The sequence below is a fragment of the Canis aureus genome, chromosome 27, assembly GCF_053574225.1.
Source record: "Canis aureus isolate CA01 chromosome 27, VMU_Caureus_v.1.0, whole genome shotgun sequence".
Lineage (NCBI taxonomy): Eukaryota > Metazoa > Chordata > Mammalia > Carnivora > Canidae > Canis > Canis aureus.
In genome coordinates this window covers 23,813,463-23,828,463 of record NC_135637.1, presented here as the reverse complement: position 1 = coordinate 23,828,463, position 15,001 = coordinate 23,813,463, and the positions used below count along the sequence as shown (strand labels likewise).

Here is a 15,001-nt window from a genome sequence, read left to right as displayed (position 1 = left end):
TTGGCCTGTAACATCACAACATGGGCTCCCTCCTGGGCTGGTTACACGCACGACTGTGATGAAGGGCTACCATGAAGATAAAAGGCTGGGAGTGCAACCTCTGGGGCCAGGCGGCCTGGGTCTGCATCCCACTTTGCTGGCTGGGAACCTCGAGCGTATTACTTAATCTCTCTGAGCCTCAGTTTCCTCGTGTATAAAATGGATATAAAAATAAATAAATAAATAGGGCTTAGCCAAAGAGATTAGGGTATTGTGAGGGTAAACGTGAATTACACACGAAAAGCACTTTCTGTTCCGAACAGCTCCTGAAACGCAGAAAGCATTATGTGCCTCTTCATTGTCATCATCATTGCTAATAATAAAAATGATTACCCTTAGGATATCTGCGACTCCATGGTTCTTGCAGTGTTATTCACAATAGCCAAAATATGGGGCAAACCTCGTGTCCATAATGAATGGAGGCATATATATATATATATTAGCCATGAGAAAAAAGAAAATTCCGCCATTTGCAGTAACACAGGTGGACCTCGGGAGCAATTATGCTAAGTTAACCATGTCATACAGAGAAGGACAAGTACCCTATATGGCTGATATATGAGATCTATGAAAGACGAACTCAGAAACAGAGAGTAAAATGAGGTTCCAGGGGCTGGGGGGTGGGGGAAATGGGGAGATGTTGCTCACAGGGGATAAACTCCCAGTTATCAGATTAGGAAGTTTGGGGATCTAGCACACAGCATGGCCATTATACCTAATAACACTACATCATATATTTGAATGTTGCTAAGACAGTAGATCTTCAGTGTTCTCAACCACAAAAAAGAAACAGCAATTGTGTGACCCAATGGAGGTGGAAGCTAATAGGACGGTAGTAATTGTTTTGCAATTTATTATTGTATCAAATCAATGCCTTGTATACCTTATACTTACACAACGGTATGTGCTCATAAAGCTGAAAAAAATACTATTAAATAATTCTTCATATGAAAGCAGGAGTGCGTTGTTTTCAAGAGCTTGGGTTCAGGAGTTAAAAAGATGTGACTCCCGATTCCATTTTGGGGATGAGGCACAAGGCTGAGAGCAGAGAAAGGGACTAGTCTTGGTTTCCTCATCTGCAAGTGGAACTCATCCCAGAGATACCCCCTCATAGTGAGGATTACAGGACCCAAGTCAGTAAAATGCTCAGGGTGTAGCCACCCAGCATGGGGGGCCAGCCCCCACCTCTGCCCCCACCCCTTGGCAAGTGGCCAATAGCCATGGGGGACATGGAACTGCCCCAGACAGCCTGGCCTTGAAGCCCAGACCTGTGGGTGCCCCCCCACCTAGCCACAGGCATCTTGGCCCAGTTTCTAGTGGCTGCCCCATCCTGTGGTTCCCGCCCCCCTTCCCGGGCCTTGGCCCAGGATGAAAGGCTGAGGGGGAGGCTGGGAAGTGAGGGGAGGCTGGCTAGGGGTGGAGAAGCAGACAGACAGCAGAGCTGGCCCCAGGCCATGGTGATCTCAAGGTGGGAGCTGGGCTCTGTGGGGGGCCGGGTCCCTGGACCCCCCCCCCCCCCCCCCCCCCCCCCCGCAAAAGAGGCAGGAACCGGTGCTGCCACTACCACTTGGGGGCCAGGGAGCCAGACTGCAAACCTGGCCCTGCAGGCCCCCCCAGCTCACTGTGAGCTCACACTGTGTGACCGTGTAGGAGTCACTTATTCCCACCGGGCCTCAGTTTCTCCCACTTGTGAAAGAAGGGAATTGGATGGTAAGCCTCCTGGTGTGTGTTCCACTGCTCTGAGTTTTGATTGCTCTATTTGGCTTCTATCTCTGTCTTTTCCTCTTCACTGCCCGTCTCCCCCATGGCTCCTCTGCATTTCTGTCTTCCTCTCTTTCTCTGTGATTCTCCACTTTTCCCAGCCAGTCACCCTACTTCTCTTCCCCCATCCTGCTTCCCCTACCACCCCCTGCACCCCAGGTTCCATTGTGAGCCACTGGCATAACCATTTAGTCCCCCTCAAACTGAATGAAGGTTCACTCTGTGCCAGACCCTGTGTTGGGGTCAAACAGAGCACACACACACACACACACACACACACACACACACAGGCACACACAAAATAAATAAATAATAAAAAATAAATAAAAAATAAATAAAAAGCAGAGCACAAGAAGTGGTAGGGCTCTGGGCTTCCCCCAAGGAAGTCATGTTCCTGGCCACCAGCTCTGTCCCCAGGGTCAGATTATGGAGAAGAGGTTCTACAGGCAGGTCAGGGAAGGGGAGGAGATGAATCTGGGTCCAGTGTGGGTAGAGGAAGAAGACTCAGGCTTGTAACATTCAACTCACCTGAGCACAGCGCTCCCCTCACTCCCACTTACTATCCTGATTTCTATTCTGGAGGCAGAAAGTCAGGCCAGAGCCAAAGTCAGAGAGCCTGAGAATGAAGCATACAGGCCCCCCAGCCAGCCTGTTGGGGGGCGGTTCCTGGCTCTGACCTCTCTGTCAGAGAGCTTGCTTGGCTCATCTGTGAAATGGGTACTCAAAGTATGAAATAGGGGCACCTGGGTGGCTCAGCAGTTGAGTGTGTGCCTTTGGCTCAGGTCATGATCCCGGAGTCCTGGCATTGAGCCCCACATCGGCTCCCCAGAGGGAGCCTGCTTCTCCCTCTGCCTGTGTCTCTGTCTCTCTCTGTGTGTCTCATGAATAAATAGATAAAATCTTTAAAAAAAAAAGAAAATAGTACCAAATAAGGTGGATTGTCCTGGGGCTTGACCAAGACGGCGTGGGGAGTGCATCTAGCGCTGTGGTAGGTACACAGCAAACACTCCGCAGGTAGGGCTGTTGACATCATACCCACATCGGCCTTTACAAAGGCTTTCCCCATCTGCTGTGCTCCTTATCACCCAAGTATCCCCCCCCCCCCCCCCCCCGGGGTTCTCCTTTCCTCTGTCCCAGGACCTGTGGCCAGCAGGGACCCCGTGGGCCCGGCACAGCTGGGGTTCTAGAGAAAGGCCTCCGGCTAGGGGCCAGGCCTGGGATGAGGTGAAGTGGCAACTGGCCAGGCTTTCTGCTGCGCGAGCTGGGCTCACAATGGAAAGTGCTGTCCTCCACAGTAACCGGGGCAAGATCAGGGCCCCGGGGGCCGCCCCCTGCCCAGAGCCTGCTGAGCCAGCTCCCGCTTTGTGCCACAGACCATGGGCCCTGGTGTCTGCCAGACTATAAAATGGGGGGTCGGCCCCCAGTCACCCACTGCACCGGCCCACCTGCCCGCCTGACCGCCTGCCTGTCCTTCAGCAGGAAGTAGCAGGTCCCCAGGTAAGAGGGGACTCCGCAGCTGCTGAGAGCCCCAGGGAAGGCAGAGAGGGGGGAGCCAGAGAGACCCATAACCAAAGAGAGAGAAAGGCAGAGGGAGAAAGAGGAGATAAAAATAAACAGAGAGGGAGGAGAAACAGACAGACAGAGAGACAGAGAGAGAAGAGCAACGTCCCCAGGAAGGAAGAAGCCCAACTGCCAGCTCAGGAGAATGTTGCTTCACAGAGTGACATGGGGGTTGGGGGGGGGGGGGTTGGTAAGCAAGAGCCTGCAAGCCCCAGATGTGGCCCAGATGTCTGGCCTGCCCAGAGAGGGCAGTCCTTGGGGGGCGGGGGGAGGGAGCTGCTTGCCCTGACTGGTTCCTTTTTTACAGAAAGTGTTCAGGAATCAGCTGGACCAGAGGGTTTTAATCTGTACTGTCAGGTGGTCCTCAAATCCCCGGAAATTGCCTCCAAAATGAAAGGGAGCCCGGGACAGGGCGTTCCCCAAACACTCAAAGGCACCTGTGCCCCCGAAGCAATGAGGAACCGGAGGCATTGACCGGAGCCCGATCCGGCCAGTGCCCGTGCAGTCCCTATTTCAGAGCCCCCCACACTCACGGAATCCATCCTCTCGGCTCCCCTTCATGCCCCAGTCCCAGGCCTGTGTCTGCACCCACACGCCTGTTCCCAGACAACGCCCCAGGCCGCAGCTCAACTGAGGAAGGAGTCAGGAACCAGAATTCAAACATTGGCTGAACAGGTGTCAGTGGAGAATCTCCTACGGGAGACGCTGCTGGGCCAAGCGCTGGGGACCACGAGTCAGCAGAGCGATGATAACCCTGTGGCTGGATCCTCTGCCTAAGTTGAAACTGAGTCCTAACTCTTAGCAGTGGCCAGTGGCGGTGTGCTCCTGGGCCGGTCACCTCCCCTCTCTGAGCTCCGAGGGGATACGATGGCACGCACTGCATATGGGATCAGCGTTCATTCATGGGCGTAACAGGCCTGGGGTACCCTGAGTCCCAAATGGGACAGGGTGCTGTTAATGCGGCGGGGCCAATTGCTATCACACCGGCGGAGAAGCCCAGAGAGTGGAGAGCGGTGTGCAGAGCTTCTCGTTGCAGAGGAAGGACACAGCAGGGGAATAGGGGGTGGAAGGGAGGGCATGACAGGTGGAAGGACATCAGAGATGCATGATCTCCAGAATTTCCAGAGAGAAAGAGAGAGCGAGAGAGCAATGAGTTCAAGGAAGGCTGGCGAGATGTGAGACTGGGGGACAGCTTGCGGGTGCCATCCCTGAGTGACCTAGGCCAAAGGTTTCTTTCCAGAGGTTTGCAGGTGGGGACCATGTCTCAGGCTGTGAAGGCCTCAGCTACGGCTGCAGTGAACCCGGGGCCTGATGGGAAGGGAAAGGGCACCCCGGCCGCAGGACCTGCCCCCGGCCCCGGCCCTGCCCTGGCCCCAGCCACGGTGCCAACGACCAAAGCCGGGGACCTGCCTCCCGGCAGCTACAAGGTAAGCACCCTGAGGTGCGGGGGCTGGGCTCCACCCCTGCACATCCTCTCAGCTCCTCCCCTCTCTCCTCCCTTGCCCTTCCCTTCCTCCTCCTCCTCCCTTTACCAGAAATCACCAGCCCCCAGGAGGTACTCTAGGAGCAGCAGGTGGCCTCAGACCTTTTTGAAAATTCTTCAAAGCAGTGAGGACTGAAAGAGCTTCTCCAGCCCTCTTGGCTTGGGGTTGGTTTGGTCTCAAACCGGTACGCGGAACTGGGGTCATTTCACATTGCCAGGTTCACGGCATGCGCTCACACGCTCCTCCTCGCTTGGTCGGCTTTTGTCATGCAGTTGCTTCATTAATCGTTCCTTTTTATTTAACTTTTAATAATGCAGCAATGCCTGCAAACTCTGCCCCACCTCAATTAAGAACCAGAACCCAGTAAAATCCTCTCCCTCTAAAGTATCCCTCATGAGCCCATCAACCTTCTCCCCTACTCAAGGCACCTGACAATGTCACCCCTGCCCACCATCGGCCTGCATGCATTTTTACCCCTTATTCCTTTAAAAGAAATTCCTTTCTTTATGTTTTATGTGTTTTTAACTCATTGGAAAACGCTCTGGGCAATTATTCTGGGTTTATATCTTTTCTTGTCACCCACTCTGAGATCCCTAAGAGTCATCAGCACTGCTGTGTGTTGCTGTGGGTCCCTCATTTTGGCAGCTGTCTGATATTTCAGAGTGGGGACCGTCACTCCTGAGGACCATCAGGGCAGCTGCTAGCTTTGCTCTGGTGCACACTGTGGCCAGGATGGGCCTTCTCTTCATCTCTTGGGGTCCACATACCAGAGTTTCTCTTGGGAGGACAAGCATAGGAGTGAAAGGGCTGGGTCAAGAGTATGGGAACCTCCTCCTGGTATAGCTGGGGAAACAGGCCTGGAGAAGGAAGACATTTGCAAATGAAAAACCAAACTGCTGGAGGCTCAGTGAGGTGAGGGATTAGCCCAAGTCCAATGCAGAGGCTCCTACGTGGAGGCAGGTGGATGGGCAAGCATTTTCTGAGCATCAGCTCTGTGGCAGGTACTGAGGCTGAGGTACAGAATTAGATCAACCCCACACCCCGCCCTGGGGAAACCCTTGGTCCTTGGAGGCTGAATCAAGGGAGAGAAGGGGGCACTTGAAAGCAAAGCAGCAGTGACTGTATTGCTTGTGCCAATAATGGGCTGAGAACAGTGCAGGAGCACTCGACCAAGCCCACATGGGGCAGAACATCAGGGAAGACTTCCTGGAGGAGGTGACATCTGAGCCTAGAGCAGGACAGGGAACATGAACTCCAGGATGAGGTTGTATGGTGGGGAAAGCATTCCAGGCAGAAGGAACAGCACAGAGGAAAGAAAGAAATCCATAGGAGCCTAATGATTGTGCAGATACTAAATTCAGAAGTAGAAGGAAGGGGGGACAGGATTGTTCCACAGAATTTGGCTCATGGCCCACTCTCATATGATCTGTGCAGGCCTGCTTTTATTTATATAGGTATTTAATGAGGTTTTGGCCTGGAGCATCTCCAGATGGGAGGTATACTGCCCCCCTCATTCTGCACCCCTTTCCCCCTGGGATGGGGGTTCTCTCCTGCAGCTGGTGGTCTTCGAGCAGGAGAACTTCCAGGGCCGTCGTGTGGAATTCTCTGGGGAGTGCTTGAACCTGGGAGACCGTGGCTTTGACCGAGTGCGCAGCCTCATTGTCACCTCGGGACCGTGAGTGTGGGACGAGGGAGGACATTCCTAGCACTGTGATAAAATAATAATAAGGAAACATAATAGCTGCATTTACGGGGCACCTGCTCTATGCCTGCCACCATGCTAGCAGAGACACACATATTTCTTTTTTTTTTTTTAATTTATTTTTTATTGGTGTTCAATTTACTAACATACAGAATAACCCCCAGTGCCCGTCACCCATTCACTCCCACCCCCCGCCCTCCTCCCCTTCCACCACCCCTAGTTCGTTTCCCAGAGTTAGCAGTCTTTACGTTCTGTCTCCCTTTCTGATATTTCCCACACATTTCTTCTCCCTTCCCTTATATTCCCTTTCACTATTATTTATATTCCCCAAATGAATGAGAACATATAATGTTTGTCCTTCTCCGACTGACTTACTTCACTCAGCATAATACCCTCCAGGTCCATCCACGTTGAAGCAAATGGTGGGTATTTGTCATTTCTAATAGCTGAGTAATATTCCATTGTATACATAAACCACATCTTCTTTATCCATTCATCTTTCGTTGGACACCGAGGCTCCTTCCACAGTTTGGCTATCGGACACACATATTTCTAGTCCTTATTTCAAACTTGGGAGGAAGGTATTATTCCCCTTCCCATTTTGCAGATAAAGAAACTGAGGTTCAGAGAGGTGATTTGATCAGCATAAGGTCACACTCACAGAAAGTCATAATTCTGGGGGGAGAAATGCTTTTTCTCTTGACCAGAGGGCCGAGTGTCCACTAGCTACCCGCTCTCCTGGGTATCAAGCAACCCTATAAGACATTCATAGTGGCCATACCAGCTCCAACCCCTGTGGGCTGAGGTCAGGGCGCAGGACAAGACCCACAAGGCCCCTTTGCCTTTTGTCTCACCAGCCCCAAATCCCCCAAGGCGTATGGTCAGCTTGTATGCCCAGCATCATGAGACTCACTTTCCCAACTCTGAAATGGGGAGAGTCATGGTCCCCACTCCCCTTCACTGGACTATGCTGAGGCCTGAAGGAGATGATGCGGCGTGGGCCTGGCACTGTGTGAGTGCCCCAACATAGCAGGTGACAGTGACCATTGCTTACCCTCTCCACTGCCTCATGAGTTCAGCCAAGTCACCCTGATCCTGGGTAGGTGGTGGGGAGGAGTGCACTTCTACCTCCTGCTCCCACCCCCACCCCTGGTGTGGTCAACACAGCCTCAGCCCCACCCTCAGCCCCAAAGCCCAGCTGGGAACAGAAGCTGCGGATGTGGCCAATTTGGGTTTTCAGGCTTTTTTTGGTGACAGTGACTCAAACCCAGAGTATTTCTCCTCCAACAAAGATGCAGCTGGTCTTTGGTGTGTGGTGTGTGCTCTGGGGCTGCGCCCAATGGGGAGAGAAAGGGGCTGTGGTCCAGGGCCCTGGGTCTGTGTCAGGCCCCATAGGACTATAGGAGAGACCGTGGTGGAAAAAGGATGGAGAGGATGAAGTGGGCAGGGGAAAGAGAGGAGCAGGGTGCCCTTGGTACAGGGGTGGGGAGAGAGGCAGGGCATGCCTACCTGAAACTTAGGAACCTTCACCCTGAAACCTGATACCTGACACCATCCCGGGACCATAGCTGGTGACTTAAGCCCTCTGAGCCTCAGTTTCCATATCTGTAACTTAATATCCCTGCCCTCTTTCTCTACTTGCACATAAGGCTCCAGTGAGGAGATGAGAAAAGATATTGAAATAAATACTTACAGTTCCTCAGTCTTATAATAGATCCTCACTGGGTGTTATAATTCCCAGAGCTATGACAGGGGAAGTTTGGGGGAAGATAGACAGGGTGGCCAAACCACTTCAATATCTATCCTTCCATAAGCTCAGACCCCCAGCAGCTTTCCTCCCTTTCCAACCATAAAAGATAGTATTCATTGCATTTTCTCTGTGCTGGATTTGCTCTGCACATTCCTTTTTAGACCCTCATAATCTCCTGACAAGGTAGATGCAATCTTTCCTCTCTTCTCCTGAGGCTTAACGAGCTTGAGTGGCTTGTCTGAAGTCAAGCAGCAAATAAATGATGAACTGAGATTAGAATTTAGGTCTATTTACAGAGTCAATGCTCTTAACTCCTACAAGAACCATCTTCCAAGGCTCCCTTCCCATCCATCCATCCATCCATCCATCCATCCATCCATCCATCCACCCATCCATCCATCCACCAAGTCATCTGCCCTTTTACCCATCTACCTACCTATCCACCCACCTATCCATCCATTCATCTCCCTATCCACTCATCCAACTATCCATCCATCCATCCATCCATCCATCCATCCATCCATCCATCCTTATCTACTCCAGATCAATCAGGGCTGAAGCAGATTCCCCTCTATTCTAGGAGCACAACTATCACTCCAGAGTGGGTTGGCTCATTCCTCAGACAAAGACTTGAGGCTCCTAGGACTCATTGTGCCTCCATCCATGGTGGTAGCTCATCCTCCACCTGCCACACACACCACCACCCCCATCTCCTTCTAGGTTGAGAAAGATCCCAGAGAGACAATACTAACGTCAATGTCCCTCTTGTTTCCTGAGAACTCCTGAACACATATAGAGCAAAGGCTAAGGGGTCCCTTACTCTTAAACTTCTCATCAATCTCCCCCAGAAGCAGGGGTCTCTTTAACACAAGTTCACTTCCCATCCTTAACCAGGCTGCCCTGGGAAAGCCAGGAAAAGCCCCATTGGACTTCAAACTTGCAATCAGTTCTCCTGGAGGACTGAACGGCTTCAAATGCAGTCACATTTCATTCTCAGAGGTATCTGAGAGGTAGGTGTTACTACCAGTCCCCTCCCACTGCCTCCATAGCAATTACCGAGTGAGTTCCATATTCCAGGCCAGTCCTTATCAAACCTGATTCAAGCACCTGTATCAACTGTCCCCTTAGTACATCCAGGACTATTATTTATTTAACATATTTCATTTTAAATGACCCTTTCGAACCCAGATATATTTTCAAGAACCTTTACATCACTGGCACAAAGAGAAGGCAACATCACTTGCTATAAGTAATAAGTAAGATTGCCATGCTGCCTCCTGAGCAGAGGCAGAATATCCTAATCTTAAAGGAACAAATACAGAAATCCACTGGAACACCTTGAAAGGTTTTCTTTCTTTCTTTTTTTTCTTTATCTATGATAGTCATACAGAGAGAGAGAGAGAGAGAGAGAGAGAGAGAGGCAGAGACACAGGCAGAGGGAGAAGCAGGCTCCATGCACTGGGAGCCCGACGTGGGATTCGATCCCGGGTCTCCAGGATCGCGCCCTGGGCCAAAGGCAGGCGCCAAACCGCTGCGCCACCCAGGGATCCCCCTTGAAAGGTTTTCAAAAATACCTGGCAACAAATCGGGACACTAATTCCATAACTTTGTTGAAACATTGCAAAAAGATGACTTCTGCATCCTAACCCTTGAATGACCCAAATTGGTGCCAAGTGGAGGATTCACATCACCTCTCAGAACAAAATCAGTTCATTCTATTGTCTTAGTTTGTATATTTTCTGTGACTTGAAATAAACTTTGAACACACACACACACACAAAAGAAAATGGTATCCATAAAAAAAATGAACACAACGAACACAAAATAGCGCTATCCCACCGTTGCCTGCTCCAGGCTCTGGGCGGGCAGCTGTTGTTGCCTTGTTACAGAAAAGAGAGACTAGTGAGTGTTAAAGGTCCGTTAGCATCCAACGGAGACATTGTCCTAGCTGTCCTCAGGGCTAAAATAAAATGTCTTCTTATGTCTATTTTACTGCAGGTTCTTTCAGTACTTAGACCATGTGCATCCCACAACTGGGGAAACATTTCGCTCACATAATGATACACACTGTCTCATACAATCCTCCACCACCTGCCAGAAAACAGGCATTTTTATTTTTTTATTTATTTTTTTTTTAATTTTTTATTTATTTATGATAGTCACACAGAGAGAGAGAGAGAGAGAGAGAGGCAGAGACACAGGCAGAGGGAGAAGCTGGCTCCATGCACCGGGAGCCCGACGTGGGACTCGATCCCGGGTCTCCAGGATCGCGCCCTGGGCCAAAGGCAGGCGCCAAACCGCTGCGCCACCCAGGGATCCCAACAGGCATTTTTAGATGAAGAAACCAAACCTCAGAGAGGTAAAGCCACTTGCCCCTGGTCACACAGCCAGTAAGTTAACATAGCCTAGGATCAAACTCACTGGCCTCAGGGCTACCTTGCAAGGGTGTGTGTTGGGGGGCTTCTGCTAACGGTTTCTCTCCTTCTGGCCTTTGCTTCTCCCGGTCCTGCCTTGTCATTCTACCCATCGCTGTCACATCCAGCTGGGTCGCCTTTGAGCAGTCCAACTTCCGAGGGGAGATGTTCGTCCTGGAGAAAGGCGAGTACCCGCGCTGGGACACGTGGTCGAGCAGCTACCGCAGTGACAGGCTCATGTCCTTCCGGCCTATCAAGATGGTGAGTGGCTCCTGAGCTGGTGCTGGGGGACTGATGGGGAGGGCAGGAGCAAGTGTCAGGTGTGATGGCAGGCAAGGGAATGCGGGCGGGGGGCAAGCAAGGAGGAGGAATGGCAGGCAGGGAGGCGTGACGACCAAGGGCACTGGGCGCTGGTGCTCATTGATTCGTGAGATGTCCCTGGGACCCAGCCCCTGCTAGGAGCCCTGGACAGATGAGAGACGTGAAGCCTGGTTTCTGCCTCCCCTGCTGCTTTAGAGACTCATTATCCCAGTTGTCAGAGCTAGACACTTCGGTGTCTTCCTTGCTTCTGTTTGTGGATCATTTCTAATTCCTGACTGCAGGTTAGACCCTCCTGAGAGGTTTCGCAAATCCCAGTGCTCATCCCAAACATCAAACAGGCAGGTTCAAGCGTGTGTGGGAGCTGAGAAGAGGCATGTTGTAGAAAGGTACCTTGTGAGGATAAGACAATATATGTTGCTCAACCATCTTGAGCCCTCTGAGCCTCTGCATCTTGGGCCATAACAATAACAGTCAAAAATTAATGTTTTGGTGGCACTTGTCATATGCCAGGTGTTGTGCTAAGAATGCTGTATGGACAACATCTTAAAATCAAGGCTGTTATCCCCCTTTCACAGGCTGGACGGTGGCAATCCCGGGCAATTCCCACGGTGGCCTGAGCACCCCCAGCTCTCTCTCTCTCTCCGCAGCCAGGGGCCCCCCTCTCAGTTACTTCTCTTTGCCCGTTCATACTTCACATGCCTGAGCCAGTCTCTCCCTCCCCAGGACTCCCAGGAGCACAAGATCTGCCTGTTTGAGGGTGCCAACTTCAAGGGCAAGACCATGGAGATCCAGGAGGACGATGTGCCCAGTCTTTGGGTCTACGGCTTCTGTGACCGTGTTGGCAGCGTGAGGGTCTCCAGCGGAACGTAAGTCACCCCTCCAGCCCGGCCCTGGGCTTCTGTTTCTTCTTCAAGCACAGACAGACTCAAAGGCTGTCCTCCCTATAGGATATAGCATCGGGTGCAGGGGGAAAGGCTGCAGAGTCCCTCCTGAATTCTCCTAGGGCTGATCCCTGGGACTCCACCCACAGAGCTTTCTTCCTCTGGAGAGGGGATTCGTACTTTGATGAATATACATGTTGATGTAAACAAACCTGGCAATTGGTTCTAAAAAGATGGAAGATGGAGAGAGTAAACCCTTCTAGACCTAGTTTGGGATTGGAGAAATAAGTGAGAGAGGCAGAGCTGATGCAGGTAGATGAATCTAGATGCGTCTAAGAAAAGAGCATGTTCGGGGACATCCAGAGCCTCCAGGGGAAATGAGCAGAATGACTTCAGAGAGGCAAGCCTGGGTAGTGCAGGGGCCTTGACCTGTCACTGAGGTGCTGTGAAAGCCGGGTGAGCCCCGAGCCCATCTGCACATCTTAGCATTCCCATCTACACAATGGGCACTCCAGGTTCCTTGATCTAAAAGGGCCCCTTATCCAAACTCTTCAGATTTGAATCTTTTGAAACAGAGCCCTGGGACCTCATTTCTGTGAGACCATAGAGGACTGGATGCCCTGAGGAGATCACTGTATCCATGTATCCATCCCACTGCCTCTGAACTACCGTGCCCGACACTCCTGGTCTCCTCTAGGCAAATATAGAGCTTCTGTCTCTCAACTGGACTCTTTCTGACTTCCTACAACAGCATCAGGGTTCTGGATTTTTGCTTGGCTCTTCCTCTTCCCTGAAACCTGCATCCCTGCAAGCCACCTGAAATTTCTAAGCATCGCCTGTGAGCCGGGCACTGTGCTAGAACCCTGGGGTCCCCCTATCATTGCCAGCATGTGACTTCCTTAGTCTTGTCTTTTTTTTTTTTTTTTTTAAGGAGGCAGGGATGAATAAGGCTCAGTTCTTGCCTTCAGGGGGGCTCACTCAGCCCAGCAGCAAGGCCCATGTATACCCATGAGATGATGTCCAACATCACAGGTCAGAGGAGGAAGGGAGGTTTCTGGGACCTGGCTGTGCATGTGGGAGTGGAAGGCAGGTCAGAGGTTTAATCTGAGGAGTCTAGAACTTAAAGCAGACTCTGCAAGATGGGCAGGAGGTGTGGGAGAGGCCTGGACAGACCCTCCCAGCACAGGGAAAATGGCAGAAGTCAGAAATGATTCATTGATGATAACCATGTACCAAGCACTGTGCTAATTCATTCTCAGTGAATAGCTTACGGGATCTTTGTAACAAACCTATGAGGTAGGTGCATTAGCATCATTGCCAAGACAACAAGCTGAAGTCCTGGTAAGTCATCAACTTGGATTCTCATAGCCAGTAAGCGGCAGAGCTACGATCTGAACCCAGGTGTTGCTGGCACCAGAATGTGCGTTCCCAATCACTACACGTAAATTCACTTACATACAAAGGAAACCATTATTTGAAAAGAGGCTCCTCCTTCTTCTCTGCCTCATTGCTGACCAGTCCCCACAGCTTGTCTTCATCCCTTTGATCTTGTTCCGTGAGCCCCAAGCCACCACCGTCAGTGGGATGTGCTTCGGTTTCACTACCAGGCACATACATCATATACTCAGTAAGCACTTCTGGAACATTTTCCCATTTGGCCCGGACCAAACCAGTCGTAGTGACCACTCGCACTTTCTAGAAGGAGAAACCAAGGTTTTCTAGAGAGACGGAGTCACTGGCTAAAGCCGGTAGGAAGCCCCAGGAAGGGACAAAGCCAGGGCAGAGGAGCTGCACCTGCTTCCTGTGATCCAAGCCCATGAGGGATAAAGAGCAGATGGCAGGGATGGGTGGAGAACTGGCTGGTCCGGCCTGGGGTCCGGGTGCCAGGCAGTGAGGCTGGCTGTCTCCACCCTGACCTTCTTGCTTCCTTCCCAGCTGGGTCGGCTATCAATATCCCGGCTACCGTGGGTACCAATATCTCCTGGAGCCAGGTGACTTCCGGCATTGGAACGAGTGGGGGGCCTTCCAGCCGCAGATGCAGGCAGTACGTCGCCTGCGTGACAGGCAGTGGCACCGTGAGGGCTGCTTCCCGGTCCTGGCTGCTGAGCCTCCCAAGTGAATCCATACCTTGCTCTTCTTCTCACTCATTACACCCCTCCCTCAGACTCAGTTTCCCTGTCTTTCCTGTGCAAATAAAAGTTCCTAAAGCCAAAATGTCTCCTGGATCTGTGTATAGATGTGAGCTTTGGGGTCCCCCATCATTGCCACCATGTGACTTCCTCAGTCTTGTCTTTTTTTTTTTTTTTCTTAAGATTCATTTATTTATTTGAGAGAGAGAGAGAGTGTGTGAGCGTGCGTGTCCACAAAAACATGTGACCAAGGGGGAAGGGTAGAAGGAGAAGGTGGGAATCCCAAGCAGACTCCCCACTGAGTGTGGAGCCAGACACAGCACTCAACCCCAGGACCCTGGGATCATGACCTGAGCTTAAATCAAGAATCAGAAACTCCACCCACTGAGCCTCCCAGGCACCTCATCCTTAGTCTTAATAATTATGTATACTGGTAACAAAAACAGCAAGCACGGCAAAGTTCTTTACACACAATCACTTAGTGTATCTTTTGGACTACTTTAGGAAGCTGACATTATAATCATTCCCATTTAACAGGTGAGGAAATGGAGACTCGGAGAGGGGAGAAGTGACTTGCCCAAGGTCACACAGCCCATCAAAATTTGAACCCAGGCATGCAGGCTGGCTGCTGAGCCTGCATGCGCTCTTAAACAAATCTTTGTTTTCAAACTCTACTCCTTTGTGCTCGCTCATGATTTTTTACCTTCTTGGCTTAACACCTGTTTTGTTATTTACTTAATATATATATTTTAAATAGGCCTTCTATTTTGTGCTCGGAGGCATTCGTTTGTCAGTAAAGCTTCATAACACTACGGGAAGTGGAAAACCAGCGTCATATGCCATAGATAGAAACCAATTGTGTAAATACAATTTTAGGAAGGCCAAGTATCGAATAGACACCACCACCTGCCGAAGACTCTAAGGCTATAACCTGTGTGCTCTTTGATAAAATGGGTGATT

At 51.1% G+C, this 15,001-nt stretch overlaps 2 protein-coding genes across 3 annotated transcripts in view; one reads left to right on the top strand and one right to left on the bottom strand.

The window, feature by feature from the left end:
* The window catches only part of CRYBA4 (crystallin beta A4), a 28,303-nt gene that overhangs the window by 7,617 nt on the left and 5,685 nt on the right, over nt 1-15,001 (bottom strand). The gene's annotated exons all lie outside the window — the stretch shown is intronic.
* CRYBB1 (crystallin beta B1) lies at nt 3,080-14,126 on the top strand. The gene is made up of 6 exons (XM_077874157.1): nt 3,080-3,297; nt 4,601-4,787; nt 6,401-6,519; nt 10,839-10,971; nt 11,755-11,897; nt 13,848-14,126. The coding sequence occupies exons 2-6, from the start codon at nt 4,620-4,622 to the stop codon at nt 14,029-14,031; spliced, it is 747 nt and encodes a 248-aa protein (XP_077730283.1). The 5' UTR covers nt 3,080-3,297; nt 4,601-4,619; the 3' UTR covers nt 14,032-14,126.